Source organism: Solea solea, chromosome 8, assembly GCF_958295425.1.
Source record: "Solea solea chromosome 8, fSolSol10.1, whole genome shotgun sequence".
Classification (NCBI taxonomy): domain Eukaryota; kingdom Metazoa; phylum Chordata; class Actinopteri; order Pleuronectiformes; family Soleidae; genus Solea; species Solea solea.
Window position 1 is genome coordinate 11,094,997 of NC_081141.1, and position 22,238 is coordinate 11,117,234.

Genomic DNA, 22,238 nt, shown 5'->3' on the forward strand with positions numbered 1-22,238 from the left:
TATTAGTAATGCATTTAGGAAACACATGATACATGCACATTCACTGCACATGGCCTTTTGGGTTCAGGCTTCAGGGAACACATTACATTATCTGTTGATAACCTTGGGATTGGAGAGATGGACCTGTGTGTGGAGGGCAACATATTTAATCACAGATGTGGAAAATGAAGAGAAGAGAAAGACAATAAGTCTCTTCAATGGCTGACAAACATTTACTAGTATATGCAAACAATAATGCAACATTGGCAACCCACTTTAAGACGACTTTGGTAGAGTTAATTTCCTGTTAATGCTTCTAAAGTTTCTGTTTTGACCTTTCACTTTTAAGCCACAACAAAGCATTATATAAAATGAGAAATCATTGTATTTATTATTATATATCAAATCATGATATAAATCATGACTGTATATCATGATTTGATTTGGCGGCAAAGATATTGGGAAAACTGAAACAAACAGAGAAAATAATATTTTTAACATTGTTGGAAGGCAATTGTAGTTCACATCCTGTATGCAGGGCCGGCTCTTGGCATAGGCGATATAGGCGGTTGCCTAGAGCGCCGCGAGGCGCCCCTCCAGCAAAAAAAATAAAAAAAAATAAAAATGATTTTCTATTCCCAGTCGCCCTCATTTGTGTGTTCTCTCTTGAAAATAATAAATATTAACAAATGAATAAACAATAATGTTCCTAAAATGTGGTGCTGCTGAATCACATGACGGGTGACCTCAGGGTCAGAGCAGGGATCAGAGGTCAGGTCAGATGCTTTTGCTGCAAGGAAGTCCAGACGTGTACAATTTTAGTTGAAGTGAAAGACACGTTGGAAAGAGTTACCTGAAAGTTTGTTGTTGTTGTTCAAATGAAACTGTTGTGATTGTTCTTGTGGTTGCTGTAATTCAATACTTGAAAGTTGTGATTTTTTGCTGTTTGCTGTTGTTGTTCAAATTAAACATGTGTGATTGTTCATTTGGCTGGTGTAATTCGCCTAGGGCACAAAATTAGGTAGAGCCGGCCCTGCCTGTATGTATTTCGGGTTTAAACATGTCTATCCATCCATGTTCTATCACTTTATCCTCCACGTGAGGATGGAAGGAGAGCTGAAGCCAATCCCAGCCGACATGGGGCCAAAGGTAGAGTTGCACCCTTGGACTGAGGGAGTACTTGGAAAGAACTAGGGGTCTCACGATTCTCCAAATCCTTCATTTGATTTGATTATTGATTTTAATAGATTTTTTTCTCTCTTTTAGCGCATAATTATGGGTCTGCCATTTTTAGACTTTAGTCTGGTTTAGTCTAGGACCATTGGTTTTATGTCACGATATCTCACTTGTACCAGTGTACTTCACAATAAGAACTGCAGGACATCACGCTGGGGATGTGGTTAAATCATTGGTTCAACTTTTTCAAGGTCGAGGATGTGACGTTGGTTCGATCAATGTTCGCTTTACAATGAAGATCGGGGCCCCCTCTAAATGAGCACATATCCAAGCTCCACACAGAAAGGCCCTCGGTTGAACTGGGATCCAAACTGGCTGTGAGGTACGACGGATTATGAACCAGCGAGTCAGTGAGCAACAATGTTATAGTGTAGTACTTCTTGTCAATGCAATGCAATGTAAAACACTTTTTTCTTAAAATGTAGTTGATATCACCCAAATTTGTGGCCTCTACATGAGCAACAAAAGTTATCTCGTGGTCAACTGACTTTGGATGGTTGCAAAGTCTCTATTTACAAGGTTTTTACTTAAAACATCAGTACCATATACTAGAAGTAAATCATCAGTAACGATAATAATGTGAATCTCCAACACCACCTCTAGTTGCCAGTCATTGTCTGGCAGTATTAATGCATTCATAACATACTTATCAATGGAGACTATGATATTATAATTGAATCAATTCAACAGATATCAAATCTGTTCTGGAAGTATAATCTAAGTGCCGGTGAGTGTCCGGACTGCTCTCTCTCTGTTACATTACAAGGAAACAGACATGCAGGAGGAAGGTTGGAGATTAGTTCATCAGTGGCAGAAGGACAGATTTGAGCTGAGAGACACTATGTGGTGAAGTAGCAAACTGCAAGCTGTGAGGAGTCATCTACCAAAAGCAATAATAAATACAGTGCAAGAAACATTCATGTATTCTGCATATAATGACTATAAAGATGGCAGTACAGCCCTGGGATTTATCTCTCGTGACATCACACTTTTGCAATTCTTTTCCCTGCTCAAATCCTGACCTTTACATGTTCCACATGTACAGTACATCACGTAAGCTAGTGGATTCTGAAACCATTGAAAAGCATTGGGCTTAGTGGCTTCAGATTCACACCTAATAATTTTGTACATATAGTAGTAGTGTCATAGTAGTCATAATTTCATGTCATACAATGACATATTACCTTCAAGTCCAGCTTAACAATGGATCATATTGAGTTTGTCCGAGTCAAAGTCAATGCTTCGATCTAAAAAAAAATACTTGCAATGGTATAATTGGCTTCCTGGGCCACAGATAATCATAAACAGCTCTGACACTATGAACCAAGTGCTGCTGGACAAACACGAAAACCTGACATATGTTCCGTTTTTGGGTTTGTCCTGAGTCAGATTTGTGTTACCATGTCCCTTCTTACCTTAACATTGCTTGTTTTCCCTAACTGAAGGCATGTGCAGCATAAACAACCATTATCATAAACATAGATATAACACAGAGGTCTCAAACCGGCAATTTTCTGTGGACCACCATTTTATATTGTTTTCTTTGTGTTTTCTTGTAAACACAGCACCGGTGGCCAAGGTTCAGCTGCAGAGACGTGATAGAATATAGCCAAAATACTAAGTATGTTAGTTAGTAATATTTGTATAACAATGAGAGACATTTGGTTATAATGATCACACAATTTCATGAAATACATTAAACATTAAATCATATATACTGTATTAATCTATATCAGTGTTTTATTATTTACTTAATATTTTTATTTGTTTTAGCTATTTTTAGATTAATTTCACATCATAAATAAGTATTTTTTAATTGTGAGTGATGTCATTCCTTATGAAAACATGAATATCTTTATTGCAATATTAGAATTGAATATTGTGTTCTAAATTTAAGCTCATATGTCACCCCTGAAAGAACTGCTGTTTTTTTCCCCCCAATTTCTTTCTCTAGGCTGAAAGTTGAAGTTTGACACCCATGATATAACATAAAAAGCCCAAACAAAGTGACAAAGCCCAACTATAACTTAGAGATCCTTCCACCAAAGGCTGTTGGTTCTGCTTCTGTGAACAGTTCACAGATTCTGCAACATAACTCCCAGCTCCAGAGATGAAAACAAAAAGGAAACAGGAAACGAGATATCTGATCACTCACAATCACGTGATGAATTAAAATTTCTTAGAGCTGCCATTCATGGAATCAGTTTGCAATAGACATCTAGTTAAAAATGACATAAATATATCAAATTACTTGTATTTGCAAGCTACATGCTACCTATGAGAAAATAACAGCGGTGATGATGTAACAGATAATTATAAAGAAATCTTGCCTCCTTCCAAAAGCTTCAAAATCATTGGGCACAACTCAGCTCCACGATGATACTTTCTCTGTCAAAACGTATTAAGGCAGTAAGCTTGCATTTCTGTGGGCAAAATGGCACCTCATTCACTGCTGCTTCGCCTATGGCTATTTTCATGGAAACAAAAGATTCAGCTTCCTATTTACTGCCATGACTTTGTTTTCTGACTCACAAATGAAAATGTTCACTCAGGGAAAGTGACTTTACCAGAGCAAACAGTTCATTTGACACGAAAAAATTAACATCGAGTCTTACAATATCTATGAAGCCATTACATCCATTCTTTTAATCTTCTATACGTGTCCTGAAAAGATCAACTGCAGTCTGAGAAACACATAATGTGCAGCTTTCCATGCCTTCAAATAAATGGCTGAATAAGATTTTCTTCCCTACATACGACAAGCATTTTCTGTGAAACCTCTTTGAGAACGTTCAGGCACGTTGTTGGGCCACATTCCACAGTTTCATGAATAAAACAAATGCTCCCAGCATGACAGCTAGCAGAAAAGCAGTGATACAGATCTCATTTGCATGAAATTGGAAAATCAGCTCACATTTGCCAGCTATATAAAAGGTTTCCTTTTAAGTGGGTGAAGTTACAATTTTTTTTATCACTAATAGTTGGAGAATCTTTTCATCATTACTTACAACTGACAGTCTAGTTTGTATTGATCTTGATATGTGGAATCGAGTAACAGTATTGATGGTGACAACACAATAAAAACTGTCACTTTTTATTCAAAATGTTATATTATTAGGGTTAGGGTATGTAGTTTATGTTTCAAATTGTACTTATTAAGAAGAACCCCTTCTAACTAGTCCAGCAGAAGGTGTACACAAGGTTTTTCTACCATATTATATGACAGTGTCAGCTCTAGCAACCACAGCATCTTAGAGATGAAAGCCGACAATAAACAAGGAAGACTCCGCTCGCTGCAGATTGAAACCCCCTGCTTTGGTGGAGAGACATGACCTAATATTCTCTGTAAATAACTGCGTGCAAGGGACACCAGTGTGTTCTCATCTAAAGGTAATATTGTAAATAAAAGACGTTGAGACAGAAATTGGGTTGCTTTACACATATAATGGATGTAAGATTATTACATTTTAGTTAAAAGCGTGCGGAGCTCGCTTTTGCTCTCAGTGGTTTCCTGAAGTGTCACGAATACTCCTAGTGCTGTGGTTCTCAAACTGTGGTAGAGCTTCCTCTGGTGGTACTTGGAGGAAAAATCAGAAATACTGTTCTTGTGTACATACCAGGGTATGTGATATGTGAGTGGAGCTGAGGAATTATGAAACAACTCACAAATCAAATAACAATAAACAAATAAAAATTAAAGAATAATAATAATTAGATTCACCTAGTCACTTGCTCTATCTTAATCTAATTTCGCTATACCAGTGTCTGTATATATATATATGTGTATATATATATATATATATATATATATGTATATATATATATATATATATATATATATATGAGGAAGAGGAGATAATGAGAGAGCAAATTATCTTATTGGGAATAAATCTGCCTCCTATGAAAAGTCTGTAGCTGACTTTGCTCGGCCCATTTACATCACTGTATTTTAACATTGGTGACAATGGTATTACTTCAGGAGCTAAATATTTTCTCCTTACTTGGTATAAAAGTATTAACCTTGTTAATAAGGTAACAATTATTAAAATGTCTTCGAACAAATCACTGGTTATTACAGATGTGTTCAAACTTGATATTTTGAAAAAGTAAAAGTCCTAGTTTAAAATGTTTATTAACCTTTTCTTTATTATTTTCACGACACAGCATCATTCAGGGATTACACCCAGTTACACTATTTTAATGCAATACTTCAGTGGTCATCCAATACACTAATAACATAAATTGAACACCTAAGTGTATACCGATATGGGGTAATATGAACATTTTATGACATATCCTTACCAAATTGTGGTACTGTCATGATATTATTGTGAAAACTGCAAAAATATGCTTTAAACTCTTAAAATGGCTATAAATGCAGTGATATCACATTACCTTATATTAATTTCTTGGTTATACACAAATATTTACATATATCAAGCAAAGATAGTTTCTAAATAAGTGAAAAACGTCCATTAATCTACCAGGCATTTGAAAATTATGTTTTACAAAATGCCCAGCAGCATGCAGTCAACCACAGCAGCTTTATTTCTAAAGAACATCTCAGTCAGGTGAATTAAATAAATAAGAGGCAAACAGGCACAGAACCAGCACAGCTTTATTCTCTTCATAATTGTTATGACTACACAAACACATAAAAGAGACAATAATGAGCTCTAATCGGTGTTAAGAAATGAGACACAAACTATTAGCAAAACCACAGGCACAATATATTCTAATGAAGTTTCAGTATTAATGTCTCATATTGGTCTTCAATTATTCTCTATGAGACGCTGTCTCTTTCTCTCTCTCTCTCACACACACACACACAAACCTATGCCACTGAAAGACCCCTCTACAGAACAGACTGTCCAAATAAATATTTCCACCATCATCACAGCTGTTTAAAGCATAAAAAGCAAACTCCTTAACAAGCATACTAATTAAGTTGGCAAGACAAAGCATGAAGGATAAACAGACAAGATGCAATGGCCAAGAGGAGGAACTAATCCTAAAGAGGACTTCTTTCCTCTGAGCAGTCCGTGATCATTCTTCTGATGCAGCCTACCTTTATATATCTGTCCTATTTGAAATATGCCTCTGAGAAATACCGTCCAAATTCACTTACTGGTCACTGGCTGCACAAATCCTTTGAGAAACGTTTTCCCTCATGTGATAAAAGAGACAGGATGTGGAAAACATGTTTGGAGCCTCTAATTCACACCAGTGGCACCAGCAGTAATCCTTTAACTGACAGCATGTCATTCTGCTGCTCATGGGAACAAATCTAACAATCATTAAGTGTAGCCCACTCACTCTGCTGATAGTGCTGGTGACTAATGACACCTATGGTGGAAACTGCAAGCTCTGATTGTGAAGCAGAATCAATAAAAACACATTTGGCCTTTCATTTCAGGCTTTTAGGTGATATGACACTGGGAAACTTCACGGGCACAACTTGATATGTGAACGGTCTTGTGATGTCTGAGTAGTTGTTTTTCTCGTTTAACTGACATGGAGGATTTATCATTTATTCTAATAATTTGGACGTACAAATGTGGTCCAGAGACAGATCTTAATGAGCGTGTGCTGCACTTCATGCAATTAAAGACGCACTGTATCCTTTCTCTAAAACAATGTGTCTAGTACAAGTTGGAACCCACATGATGTTGTTAACAAAAAAGACTATATTGGATAGAGGGTGGGAGGGAGGTGGAGCTGCTAAACAGGCTAAATAGTCATGCCTTTAAGCATATTGTGGATTGTCATCCATTTGACTATAACATGGAACCATTATTAAACTCCCTATAATGTTATAAAAGAATAAAATATTTATTTAGAGAATTATGAGACAATCGTTTGTGTTGTCTCTTTTGGCTTAGACCAGTAGAAGTAAAGAGAGGTATAGGATGATTTGCTGTAGCTGCTACAATTTAACCAAAAAGTATTTTGGTTTTAAAAGGAATAATATATGGATGAATGTGTCAGGGCTCCCACATCATTCCCCAGGGTGTTTCCAAGACATTTTCAGCTGCTACAGTGTGACTGTATGACTACCAGAAATGTAGTTTAAAAGCAGTTTATGGTTACATATTAACCATTAAGTAATCTTATGGTGTGTTTTCATCGGCTCGCCTCGGCACGTCAGAGTTAAGTTGCGTTTCCACTAGCATAATACGTGGTACACAAGGTACTTTTTTCAGTATCTGCTCGGGCGAGGTTCCAAGCGAGCTGAGTAAATCTAAATCTTATACTTTATTAACTTAGGGAAATGATTAAATCTCTGCATTTGACCCATCCCAGAATTAGGAGCAACACTGAGTGGTGCCCGGGGAGCAATGGGGGTTGGGTACCTTGCTCAGGAACTACTGAGCGCTTTTGACCTGGTGGGGACTTGAAACGGCGACCCTCCAGTTACAAGTCCAGTTCCCTTTCCACTTGGCCACAGGCTGCCCATAGTACTGAGTAGGTACTATGCGTGACATCGTCAGACTGCCGGCCACTGATTGTTCAGAGTGCCGTCACAGGAAGAGACATCTGACACAAGAATCAACAATGCCGAACTGTATCAGTTAAAAAGATTTAACAATCCTAAAAACGAGGGTCAATCTCCAACAATTATCAGGGAAATATCTAAAATTTCTATATAGAGTCAATATGAGTCAAAGCTTGCGATCAGCAGCCTGGAGCTGCATCACAAACCCTGCCGTTGTATTTCAGTCCAGTGACTGTGTCAGACAGAGTTTGTGCTCCGGTCATGGATGAAGAACTGAAAAAATCTAAATGATTCTAATGATTCAGTTACACTGAAAACAACTGCTTTACAAGTCGCTAGCCACTCGTTTGGTTATGTGTCGCGTGAAACACAAAGTCACCACAGTTTCATGCAGCCGCGCAATGATGACTCTGCCCACGTTGAGTAGGTACTATTTTTGTAGTGGAAAACCAACCTAAACCGTGCCATGCCGTGGCGAGGCGAGCTGGGACCATAATGGAAAAGGGCCATTACAAATCTATCATAGAATAACACATATAACCAAATAAAGTAACAACATTGGTTTGGGCAATTATTTGCTAGCTATCTATAAGTCTGGCTTGAATCTAGTGTCTTACTTTTATAAATTGAATTGTATTTGATTTGTCTGAAAGGTGCTCGACTGATTGATAGCTACAATGCTAATTTTGCAATGTTAAATCCAATTCAGGCTACAGAGAAAGCAAAAAGACCCGAGTTTGTGACCTGGTCCTAACGAGGACGTTACTGGTGAAGTAGGCATTTTCTCCCCATGTGAGTGTGAGTTTTCTCCAGTTTCCTCCCACAGTCCAAGAAGGGAGAGGAGGACGGTGGGAAAGAGAATAGAAAGGAGATAAGAAGATCAAGACCAATTGAGACCAACAGTTGTGTAACAGGTGTATTTGAGAATGTCACATGAATAACAATTATTATCATTATTATCATCTTCACCACTTCATCCAGGGTGTAACACGCCTCTTGTCGCAAAGCCATCTGGAATTGATTCCAGCTCCTCATGTGACCCTCAGAAAATGATAAGCCTTAGATGAAGGATGGATGAGGACAATAATTAGCATGCCTGCTTAGCAACGCGAAGCAAGGGAGCACTCCAGAGCTCTCAATAGCACTCACTCACAATACTTAAGTTTTAAAGGCGACATAGAATGCTTGTATCACACATATATGTTAGTTATGGAGGTCTACTTACATATATTAACTTGATTAAAATGATTAAATGATTAAAAACCTCGTAATCGCTGCAAACGAGCCGATCAAAATATCTCCTCACTGACGCTCTCGTCAGCCGCGCTGTTTCAGACCAAAACCACACCCCCAGAACCAGGACTGTGTTGTGATTGGCCAGCCAACGAGAGCTTTCCTACTGTCCTGTGATTGGCCAGGTACCTGGAAGTGACGTAATAGATAGGCCAGCTCTCAGATACACAGCTCCCCCTCTGGCACGGTGGATGCTCTGCATCTCAGCAGCTACAACGAGAGTAGTTCTTCTTCTTCTGCGGTTGAATGTACGCAACCGGATGTGCCCGGACTAGTGCCCGCACCGGGAGGCGGTGGTGAGAGGAGTGGTGAGGATTTCTGATGACGACATCAAACTACGGAAGTGCCGATCCGCTTCGCAGAGCCCAGGAAAACAATACAACACTATTTTCTCAGCAGTGGCTTTACTGTTTGTTCTGAAGCTTTAGGGTTTCATAAACGAGGTAATGACGCAGATACACACACAAACGCAGCGTTAATTGGAGCTTCCGGTCTATGTGGCCTTTAAAGCTTCATTCCACAGAAATATTATTGTGTCTAAATCATTAAAGATTTAAAGGTTGATTTCACAAAAACTTTTCACTCCCTTTATTGGTCACATCACACTGACACTGATCACTTTACAAATAGCATAATTGTCCATTATCAGCTTAAGTTTTAATAGTAATAGTAGTAGGGATGGCATTTTTGCGACACATATTGCGATATTAAAAATACAAGAATTCTCACCAGATGATTTGGCTCTATTTGGAAAGAATTAGATTGATTCACCAAGGTCAATGATAAAACATGTCATACCCTAAAATAAAGGGGCTCATCTGTGAACAAACAAGATGGTAAAAAAAAAGGGTTAAAATGTAAAATAAAGAGAGCAGAAAACAATACAGATCAGTGATTGTTCCACACACAAAGTCGGCTGCACTACACATCCACAGCTCGTCTGTTTATGTGCACTGTTTATGTTTGTGTTTATGTGTGTGTCTGTGTGTGTGTCCTACTCTCACAAGAAATACAGTTAAATGGATCTAACTCTCATTTTCACACTTTTCCTACTCAGAAAGTATTAAGGTTTATGACAAAAAGTCACTAGATTTGTCGCTATTCGTTTTTTTTTGAAGAAAAAAAAGTCTCCGGGGTAAGTCTGTAAAGTCGCTATACATTCACACAGAAACCGCACTTAACGTAAACAAACAGACATTATTTCCCTTCTTCTCTATTTTTGGTGGAATGTTTCAGCACAACTTCCATTCCTGGCATGTACATATTTCCTGAAATGACACCGTGTTTATGGGGAATTTTTTTAAAGCGGCAAAGAAAAAGATTGTTTATATTTTGTGCCGTTTCTGTCTGGATGTGGCCACAGTCTCTCCCTCTTGTTTATTGTGCATCTTCGGCGTGGTGTGTGAGGGACAGCATGTACATAAGGGGGAGGGGCTGACTGTGAGCTGAGGGAGAGCGCATGAGAAAGAGAGAGAGAGAGAGAGAGCCAGTTCAGAGATGCTTTTCTGAAGCAAAACAAATATTTTAAAGAGCGAAAACAACACACCTGACCTGACCCGCGATGTGACTATCACACATCGCGATGACAATGCTCAATGCACCCTGAAGCTGCTGCTCATTTCTCTCACAGAGTGCACACTGAACAATTTCAAACAGAAATTATGAACAGATAGCTAATCTTTCAACCGACTAATGGTTACTATGAACTCATATTTACATAATTTAACTGACTCATCGTGGGTTGCTGCTAGAATAACATAGCTAAGCTGGAAGGCGACAGGGAGATGTTCTACAAGTTAGGCTGTCGAACACATAATGTTCATAATGTTTGATAGGATTGTTCAAACAACCTTTACAAGCAAAAGTCATGTTGCAATGACTAACATCAGTATCAATTCTGGTGTAATATAACCAAACTTAATTTTTTTTCCTCTGTTGCAACTCAGTCGAAGCAGGTCTGTGTCTGTGTATGAGGCTCCGATGCCTGTGTGCGTGTGTGTGTGTGTGACAGACAGGCAGCAGCAGGTAGCCCCACCCCCTGCACTGACAGGCTCTGACAGAGACGCACACAGATCTCTTCTCAGGATTGGGAACAGCAGAAATCCATCACAGACAAACAAAATTCATCTGTAAAATAATGTTACAAGAACCATTAATGATGCTATAAAGGCATTTTAAATATTTTTAAATATTTGATAACCTTCCATAACCAAAAGTCAAGTGAGGTTGATCGCCTGATGTGCTGCACATTTGTGATGTCTCTTCTGCTGCCTCACTTTGGAGGAGCAAACAGCCAAGTCCACAGATTTGTTCATTATTTTTTTATTAGAGTGTCTGCTCAGGAGGGTGATATAGCCTGCCTGTGCCTCCATTTTCACAGCAAAACAGCATAAAATGAAAGTGTTATTTTTGAGATGCAACCAGAGTGCATTTAAAGCCGATCTAAGGCCAACTTGCCCTTACAGGGCCATCTGCTGGACCTGGCAGTAATTACTTAAAACGGAATATTAAAGTTAAGAGTTCCTTGTACTCAGAATCCCAATGGAAATCCAAATATCAGATAACAAATGACAGCCTTAGTGCAAATCACCATGTCTTCCCCCCCGATGCCCTGTAGTCCTAATTGTTTAATGTTTTGACCATTTTTAATTGCCTGCTACAACAGTTTTGGGGCAGAGGAGACCTTTGTGGACAATTTAGCACCTGGTACAACCTCCTCAGTGATCAACACTGAAACATTCCTTGCATACAAAAACAAGCTGAGTCAACGATTGCAACTCACTAACAGCCCACAGTCCCTTCCACATCTCATGTCTACCAAAAAGCCTTTTTGTAATGGGAAGTGAAGTATATGAACTTAGAAGAACACATTAACACAGCTAATGTTTAATCCTTGAAGGTATTAGCGATGGACATTAATAAGTAAAAAGGAGTCAAGAGGGTCTCTTGGACACATGACAGTCAGACCATACGCTTTACAACAAGCATCCTGTATAAGACAGGAAGCTTGAGGATCTGTCCTGGATATGGTGTGTTAGGAAGTGTGTCGGAACATGCGATGCCTACAATTAAAATGCTAGATATTCTATACAAGTTAAGTTTTGCTTTTCTGTGGGCAGAATTGTTCAGAGATTCAGCAGGAATACATTCTCCAGAGCTTGGTCTGATGCCTGATTTATAACCAAATAAAATCCCTTTGTTCGGTATAAGTCCTGTGTCAGAGGACACCATCAACTCATCACCTATCGTTCGTAAGAAGAAGGAAGCCTGACAAAAACGACAGAAGCTCTTTTATTCAATCGTTTTGCTGCCTTAAATAATCTGGTACATGTATTATGAAGAGGAGACCACACTCTCATTTCTGGATTCAAGATGGGATTTCTTCTGTTACTGAATGGAGTTATTCAGCAATGGTGACAATTGCCTTCATGGTATATGATGATGGACAACTTTGACCAGCATCCCCTTGTGTCCACTGTCCTTTCTCTGGGTTTGTGTGTCCCTTCTGCTCTTCACCTCCCTCATGTCTTTGTTTGCTACATGAAAATCACCCATGTGTCAAATCCCAGCACTCACTTATACCACAGCATCAGTCAGAAAACATCTGCTGCCACTTTCAGTGCACCATTATGATCTTGGGACACTTTCTTCCACTTGAGAGATTGGATTTGTAATATGAACATAGCCATACGCCCTCCTAGGGACTCAACCCCACTGCTCATATAAAAACATGACATGTTTTTGATTTATACTAATTAAATTGTCTGGGAAACAATGTAGCTTCAGAAATTCCAGCTGGGGTTTATTCAAATTATTAGAATCAACACACAAATAGATGACTACATGAAGCTGTTAAATGTCACAATGCCGCTACTTGACTCACGAGGAGGTGAGTTTAGTGACTAATTAACACTGTTCATGCTGTCACCATTACTCCCATCAGCATTATCTCTGATTAGAGAAAAGGAAAAACCCCAAGAAACATGATAGAGGAAACGTAGAGAGAACTACAGCAATCACTTCCCTCCTGCTTGTTCTATTCTCTGATGGCATGCATGAAAAATCATGTAGTGGCTTATTTCCATTTCTGACACTGATTGAGGATGTTGCCTCTCGGTAGATTGACAGAGTGGGAAATACATGCACACATTCACAAGTATAAGTGTTCACAGAACACGACAATGTGTCCACAGTGAGAGCCCATACACCAGTGCAGACAAGAGTAACACAGACTAGTCCCTTGTCATGGTTTCAACATGATTGTTCCTCTTCACCACCCATACAGTCAAGCCATCATTAAGGCCCCTTGACACCAAACCCTGGAGATAATGACAGCACAGTAGGACGACCCCCCCTTCCCCAAATGTACACCCACAACCTCATCACAGATGAAGAGACAAGCGGAAATACAATGCCACACATACTTTTAACATCACAGAATGGATTATTGCCTTAATACTGTTGGAAGGAAACACATTGTAATAACAAACCCAAAAAACATATTGAGAGAAACTCACTTTGTCATTGTCCTCTTCTAACAACACCCAACACTTGTTTATCTAGCTTTCCTTGAGATGTAGTGAAGGTGAATCAGTATCCCAAATTTTGATTTAAGCATGTTATTTTAACTACAATGCAACATTTCTGTGTTGTTGGGTAATCTACCAACTTCATAATTGATTTAAAAGAAATTGATTTGCAAATCACAATATTGCAATATGCACAACTACGTAATTGTGGGCTAATACAATACATGTATTTAACATAAGACTCTGGCTTCTACTGATGTTGATGTTTTTTGTTTCTGTTAAAGATCAGTTCATGACCTACCACTGATGCACATCTTCATCTTTTTTTCCAGTATACAGTACCTAGCCCAGATAATTTGTATTTGTGTTCAGCATGCTTTAGAGTTGCTTTTAAGAGAAAGGGTTTTCAGGCTAACAAAAAAAGACACCATGGTCATTTCAAAGCCCACATAATTTGTATTTGTGTTCAGCATGCTTTAGAGTTGCTTTTAGAAAATGTCTAGGATGTCAGGAAGAACCTTTAACCTTTTTGGCTGTTTCAAGAGTAGTGATTCAATTGACCTTTGTAAAAAATAATTAAAGTGACATGCACAAGCCTTTACTTACTGAATAGTGTCTGCACCCTTTATAACGGTTCCCTGGACAAGCAGAAAACCAATATCTTCACCTTTCTTTAATTCATATATCTGCTTTGTAATATCAATTTACACCCATGTGGCAGGTAACAAAGTGCCTGTTCTTCTGTATTGTGTGGCTATTGTTGCAGTCTAACTTACAAACATGGACACCATAACGATTGCCATTCATAACATACTCCTATTAGCAAAAGGGGGCCACTTTCTAATACTGTTCATTTAATTATTCATGCTCCTGTCAGTGTGAACCTTCACCACAGTAATGGAAGAGCGACTAGATGGTGGAACTCCACATTAGTCTATAGATAGTTATTTAAAAAAAATCTAATTCTGATTATTGTTCACTATGTAATACTCTCTAAGCACAGTGAGTGTTCTTGTGCCCCCCCTCCCCAGCAATGTTATTATATTTAGTGGGTTATCACTGCCCAATTTCTTCAATCAACTGTCTTTTATAGCCCATTGTGACAGACGTTAGAAAACAGATGCAAAAGCCCTTAAGAGCAGTGGGCGGGAGATGGGGGGTGGTCTGGCTCTGCCTCTAGGGGTTAATTTGTTTTGAGGCTGTACACTCGACAAGGCATTAGTACAGGAAATAATCAACATCATAAACCGCGAGCATGCAGACAATCAACCATGAAATAGAGCACCCCCAAAGCCCACATTGTCCATTTCCACTTCCACTCCAGATGCTCAGAAACTAGCAGTTACTGTGCACTCGCAGGGGATGCCATCAATAAGACGGTGTTCTGCTTTTGCATCCTCTACCCAAAATATACACTGTGTGTGAAAATCTACCATGTTTGTTTTGAAAAAAATAAATAAATAAATAAACAAACAGGGTCCATGAAGAGTATGAATTATCATCAGTGTCAATAAAATCCTATCAATAACATCCGTAACAAGCCCGCATAATGTTATTAATGTTATTAAATGTGTTATTAAAACCAATTCAAAAGACTAAACAACTGGGTGAAACACAGACACACACATAGACACTTTATTTAACAATAAATGTAACCCTACTGTGTTTACTGTTGACTTTATTTCCACATAATAATGTGTAGCTTATAATATAATGAGTAGCTCACACCATTTTTCTTTGAACTGACACGATGGAGCTTAGATGAACACTATAAATTGCAATCACTGCAATTCTTCGGGATGGTACACAGACTGGAGTTTAGTGGACAATGGTCGAATACTGCAGCATCTCAATTTGTATTGATAAAACAAACTGCATGGACTGCTTTCTGCTACAGGAAACCCCAGAGACCGAGAGCAAAGGAAACAGTAAAAACAAAGAGTTATGAAAGAACAGTGGTGGCAAAATGTCATTCAATTTCAAATAAAACCTGTGGCACAACATGTGGAACATGAAGGATGATGTTTGTTTTCAATTTATACAAGACAGGGATCAATCACCTAATCACAAATTTAGAAAAACATAACAGCCCTCATCCCAACACTTATCAAATCAACAGCCTGGGGTTGAGCGATAGCATACACAAGTCTGCCAGAATTAGGTTACTGATTGAATTATAAATCAGTTACACAAGCAAACTGCAATGCGGATCAGCTAGATAAGCTTTTAAATGTAACTGCTTGGTAATGGTGGAGCAACAAGAGAAAAGGTTTTCAGGCTAACAAAAGAAGACACCATGGTCATTTCAAAGCCTCAACTAATTGAAACAAATACAGATGTGCCTGCATGTCAAGATAAAACCAGGAGTGTCTTAAACATTGTTGTAAAATTACCTTTTGAGTGGAGCAACCGTGGACAACCGTGTTTTCTTTTTCCAGATTCTTTAAACAGAAGCGTTCTCTATTGTAGCATTTTGATAATCAATTAAATAGTTATTTATTCAAATAAGGTCTCTAAGTTTCAGCTTCTTAAGAAACGCTAATGAACAATTTTCAATATTTTCTGACAATTTGTGGACCAAAAAACATTGATCTATCAAGAAATTAATCGATAATGAAAATAAGCCACAACAACCTTAGTCATGATAACTAAAAGCAAATGGAAAAACCAACAACAACAGTAGTCTTTATGGGTGGAGCCTAGATACAATGGTACTATTTTACTGACACACCGATCGCAACACTAAACAACAAAACCAAAACAGAAGTCACAGCCTAACGGGTGAACATGGATAGAATAGAAATTACATGTGATGCTTGGACATCTGTTGCCACTGTATCATATGTAACCATAACTGTGTACTATCACAGTAAGTAACATACTGTGCACTATCATAGATGACTGGAGGCTAATGTCACATGTGCTCCAAACAAGAGCAATGAGCCACATGGGGGATAATGATACACTCATTCATTTTACACTTTGTCTTAAATATGTGAATTATGATTCAAGATGTTACTTCTTCACAATGCAGTTGTAAATTTCCAGTTTACACATTTCATTTATTTTAATAAATGATAACGGAAATTAATTAAACTCATCTCATTACAAATGCTGAAAATAGTGGTGGGTAAGTGGTGAGTGATTACACAGTGAGACAAAGATTGATTGAAAGTGTATCAAGATGCATCGGTAATCTTTCATAATCGATTTGTGGCCCCTGAATCATAATTGTATCGTGAGGCACCTAAAGATTCCCACCCCTAGTCTCTAAGTGGTCTTAGCAAGTTAGATAGCACTGTGTTGCTGAAAGTTCAGTGAAATGGCTTTATTTCAGCACCATGGAGAGCTCCACTGTACAGAATTCTCAGCCTCTCATGCAACTAACAGCATCTGTCCATCTGCTTCTCAAACCGCAGCAGTAATTGACCTCTTTGGAGACTCCTGAGCACTCCAGCGCTAAATTGCCTATGATGCCAGTGATGGGCCAAGGGAGGGGCAATTACATGCACTGATCAGAGCGTGTTTGAAAAACGCATTGAAATCCTCTTAATGTCCACATTTTTTAAATTTAAAAAAGAAATAATAATAATTTAATAAATAAATGTCAGTTTGAAAATGAAAGGCATGCAAACTCCATGTCATGGAATTTTTCACTGAGGCAGAGACAATAGCCAGAATTTGGTGAGAGTCCATAGAAAAAACTTGGATACTCATAGTTCCTCTACAGACAATGACTTCCAGTGTTTTGGGACGTCACTCTGACAGAGGCTAGTAGAAAGGGGTGGGATCTATCTGTTGCATTTTGTGCGGTGGCTTAGTAGCTAAATATTCCAGATTTGCAGACCCTAGCTTTAATAAAGTATAACTTACATCATGACTACTAATGAGGTAGTTTACATTTGTGAGCTCATCTCAGTGCAAACACAGTTAACATTATGGTGTCAGTTCCACTAAATCATGGAGGACAGATTTACTGCAAAAGTCACATTGAAATAATGAGAAGGAAAGGAAGGATGCCACTTGTCGTGGTTGACAGCAGTCCAAATAGTCTGGAAAAACTCTACAACAAAATCTCTCTGTGCATCTTTTCTATTTCAGTAGGTGCTTCCACCTACACATCAAATCAACAGAAAACTACAATTCCTGCCACATTCTCCAGGGGAGGTTTGAGAGAAGTCACTATAAGCGACAGTAACTGAAGTAGAAGAGGCAGCTATGATGAGAGCAATGCAGCATGCAACAGCTTCTGTAATGTGTGAACAATGTTAAACACATAAATATTCAAACGTGAAGTGGATGTATACACAGAGACAAACAAAAAGGCGTCTCCAGGGAAAATCCCTTGGCAGCCTCTAGTACTGAACAGGAACATAGTTTTCATGCTACCTGTCATCGTTCTGAAATGTCTGGTCCCCAAGAAGCAAGTCCCTGAAGCGGTAGCGAGGTGGGAGAGGAGGCACCTCGGAGTCCACGTCTGCCATCTTGAGAGCAGAAATGTCCAGAATAACACCAGAGTTGCTGCTGTTGTTCTTCTGCAGGGTGTCCATGGATGGCCTACAAGACGAGAAGGAGATCAGCAGCCATGCATCAAAATATGGCAGCTTCTGCACTGGTGTACTCTAGTTACATTACAATATTTCAACATAATGGCCAAGCTAATGGAAAAAAGGTGAATGCAAGGTGACAAATTGTTGAGATGATTGGCTTAGACTTCATAAATGGGGTGCACTTTGAATCGCAAGGATTTTAAAGCCATATAAATCTCTATGTCTATGTAGAAAGTGAACCATTTAAAGGCATACTTCACCATTGGAAAGATGAATGTCTGGAAAATTGGGTCATCCATGTAGTAGAAATGTGAAATAATATTTGAAGCAAGTGCCTTCTTGGCCGAGACAGGCAAGAAAATGCCACCTGCCGGCTTCTAGTTTTCACCGAAATGCAGGTCTTTTCCCTTGCAGCCATATCAGTTTGAAAACTAAATTCGATCACTGTTGTTCTCAGTTTACGCTGCAGAGCAAGAGCCGGTTAGCATAACTGTTAGCAAAGATGCCGGACACCATGTTTACATTCTGGGAATGGAGTTTCGTCCCCCTACGGGTGAGTCTAAAAAGTGAGGAACTGGCGTTGTAGTTTGCCCTACGCTGAGTCAAATGATACGATTTCCATTATTTGACTCAGTGTAGGGCAAAATTTGATTTTTTTTTTACAACTCAGTGGAACACTGAGGGAGGGAAACACAATTCTTTGTAAAATACTACTGCTATTCTAGCAATACAAAGCCACATGCAAATTGGTGAAGTATTCCTTTAAGCCTTCATGAAGGCTCAAGGTTCGAGCTGCCTGACAGCATTTTGTCTTGTTTTCTCTAGGGGTATATGCCATGTGAGCACAGACAGCACAAACAACAACATGGCAGATTGTCAGATAGGGAGAAATGACACTTTAACCAACAGAATGTAAGAAGCTCCAATATCCTGCTTTAAAATGATCAAAATTGGTGTATTGTGTCCTCTGAAGAGTTGTTAAAAATAAAGAGAACAAGTTTAGTGCATCTGCCAGTAGCACAGGACATACAGCACATGGCTGACAGGACAGTTTCATAAACATGACCAGATACAGTCATGTACAGCCATGCTATTAGAATTGTGTGGGGTGAGTTATGATTGACACCAGATAGTTACAGTTGGGAATGTTGAGGTTGGTCAAATTTTATGCAAGCCTGTGTATGCTATATGTCTATGTGTATGTGTGAAGGTGGAGGGAGAATAATGAGCAGAGAGTATGAGAGTTAGTGGTCAAGGGGTGAGGGGAGGCGGGTTTTAGAGAAAGGGAGAAGAAGGGTAAAGGCTCCCAGTTTTCTTCAAAGGTTGACATAAGGTTGGTTTTATGAGCGTTACTTTTTCCATTACAATGTAGTCTGAAATTAGGTTAGTTAAGTGAGTGGTGTGACATGAATTCCTTGATTTCCAGTTCTGGAGGAATACTTTCTTAGCGACAGTTAGAGAAATAAGCATAGGATTTATGAATTTGGATGGGACATGGACTTTGGAGATATCACCAAGGAGACAGAGTGGTGGCAATGCTGGCATTCTGCTGCTCAGGATGGTGGAGAGTGTCTCAGTAACCATGATCTAGAAAGAGGGAACTGGTTGACAAGGGCAAGAAGATAGTTATCTGTGCTATCTCAGTGAACAGATCTCTGTGTAGGCTTGTCCCATTTTAAACATTTTGCTTTGAGTGATGTGAGTTCTGTGAATAACTTAAAAGTTGCTGTCAGTGGTAATGGAAAAGGTGCTTTTACAACTTTGTTCCCAGAAATCAGGGATGGGCGAGAGAGCCAGGTCATTTTCCGAGAATGATGTAATATTTGACTGACGGGGGATGGTATAAAACCAAATTGATTTGCCCTAATGTATGGACTCAGATTGTACTTTCTATCTGGTGGACTTGAAATAATCTTGTATAGGCAGTACAGTAAGTACTACATGCTGCAATACACTCAAGGTATTTTTCTCATAGTTTCTCAGTCACTGGTGTTGCTGATACTCTTCCCTTTGTCAGTCACAAAGTAAAAGTTATACATGTCAACAGACACAAAAAAAAACAACACAGATTAAGTCATGTGTAACTGATAACTCATTTGACAATTGTTCAAAAGTAACATATATTTGTTTACATTACAGTTAGGCACTGCAGCTGTAAATAATACCAATAAGTGAATTTTAGACCTCACTCTACTTCACCACAAGATAGCAATTTGGTTGTTTAAAGAGGTAGGGAATATTCAAAACTTGGATAACTTTGATTAAAAAACTTTTTTCACAAGATTGGTGGACAACTGTGGACTAAAAGTAAATATATTATCAAGGAACGGATAGTTAATCAGATTTAACCAATACATTAAAGATATTGGAGTCACCATAGTATCACCATCTTTCTGGTTACCTGAAGTCTTACATGACATACAACTTAAATATAAACAGATGTGTTTTGCTATTGAAATGTGAAGCAGGGGCCTGTTTTTCTGAGTCAAAGCAAGTCATATATGAAGGTCTGAGCCATTTATTTTAATGGCACTGTTTCACATGCGTCATGCTTTAAAAAAAAAACTGGCATTTTTCCATCATCAAAGGAGACCCAACACAGCAATGCACCTCCACACTTAATGATTATATACACAGAACATGTGGCGCATGTACTGCACATGTAGGTCAATAAAGTGCTTCAGGAAATTACCTGTCTCCATGGGAACTTGATGATTGGCGTGGGGGGCTCATGGCTGCCTCTTGTAGAGGATAAATGAGAGATACATTAAAGACAAAGAGATGGAGAGGGGGAGAAAAAAAGACAGAGGGAAAGTTTAAACTCTCTTAAAGACTGATTGAGGATGTAATGCAATTGCAATCACTGTTGTAAATGGAGATCTCCACAGTACTTGGCTTCACATGATGTAAAAGGAAGGAGAAGAAAATGGCATTTGTATTACAATGCACTTCCATCTAGTTTCATTTCAATTGCATGATATTCCTGTGCGCAGTGTTGACTGCATTGATTTCCATGTAAAGAGTCCCCAAAAGGGGATTAGGTAAATTGGGGACTCTAAATTGACCATAGGAGTGAGTGTGAGAGTGAATGGTTGTTTGTCTCTATCCGTGTGTGGCCCTGTGATGGACTGGCGAACTGTCCAGGGTGTACCCTGCCTATCGCCCGATGTAGCTGAGATTGGCACAGCACCCCCCGCGACCCTCTGGTGGAGGATAAAGTGGTAGATGATGACTGACTGACTGAGTCCCCAAAAGGAACAATAACTGGGAAATGCAGAGCTATGTAGTTGTGCTCGGTCCTCATACAGCACAGCGTAGGCAGCTTAGAGTGCACTAACAAGCACTAGAGACACACTCTCCCCAAAATAACAATGTGCAGACCCTAAGAAGTACAGACAGAGAAGAGAGGGTGATGAGCTCATAAGTGCACAGCAGAGTAGGGAGACATGATAATGTCCACCACTATGCAAGTAAAACAAACTGTGTCTCCTGCCCACAGTCTTTGAGAACTATCTTAATGAACAAGTCAATGGGACCACAATCATAGGGAGCAAAGTTGCTCCTGGTAATCTGCTCTGCACTTAAGAGACAGAAAACTATAGATACAGACCAATGTGACTCTAAACAAATAAAGAACTGGAATTTACAAATGCAATTACTTGTGTTCTGACAATGTTTCACCTGAACACTATCAGGAACTTGTAAGTTTTCATCGTGGTTGCCAAATATTGACTTGGACAAAGGTTAAACATCTTTGGAAAACACATTCAAATACAAGTTTATAATTAGATAATGTACATGTACATTGATAACCCAAAACATCTGCTGTTAAATTTTCCACATATTTGCGGGACACTAGACAAATCTAGCAAAAAAAAGCCTGCAAATGAATGAATGTTAAATTTCAAACATTATAACAAAAATACATTAAATAACAATGCAACCAAGAAAAGCACATGAAGCACATGCTTATTATTATTATTATTATTATAGATATTACCACATACACTCAACACCTCCCCTCAAACAATTACTCTTCATAAATAGTATAAATTAATTAGGTATCAATAGAATCTACATGAGCAGCACTACATCACTATGCACAGCAGTATCGATAGGCTACAGTACCATAGATGAATTGAAAATATTCATATA

At 38.8% G+C, this 22,238-nt stretch overlaps 1 protein-coding gene across 18 annotated transcripts in view; it reads right to left on the reverse strand.

Moving 5' to 3' along the window:
- The window catches only part of kcnt1b (potassium sodium-activated channel subfamily T member 1b), an 81,229-nt gene that overhangs the window by 57,075 nt on the left and 1,916 nt on the right, over positions 1-22,238 (reverse strand). For all 18 annotated transcript variants that reach the window (XM_058636462.1, XM_058636461.1, XM_058636463.1 and 15 more), the window contains exons 2-3: positions 20,776-20,824; positions 17,923-18,090 (exon numbers count right to left, since the gene is read on the reverse strand). In XM_058636462.1, the coding sequence (XP_058492445.1) occupies positions 17,923-18,090; positions 20,776-20,824 (217 nt within the window). The remainder of the gene's footprint in view (positions 1-17,922; positions 18,091-20,775; positions 20,825-22,238) is intronic.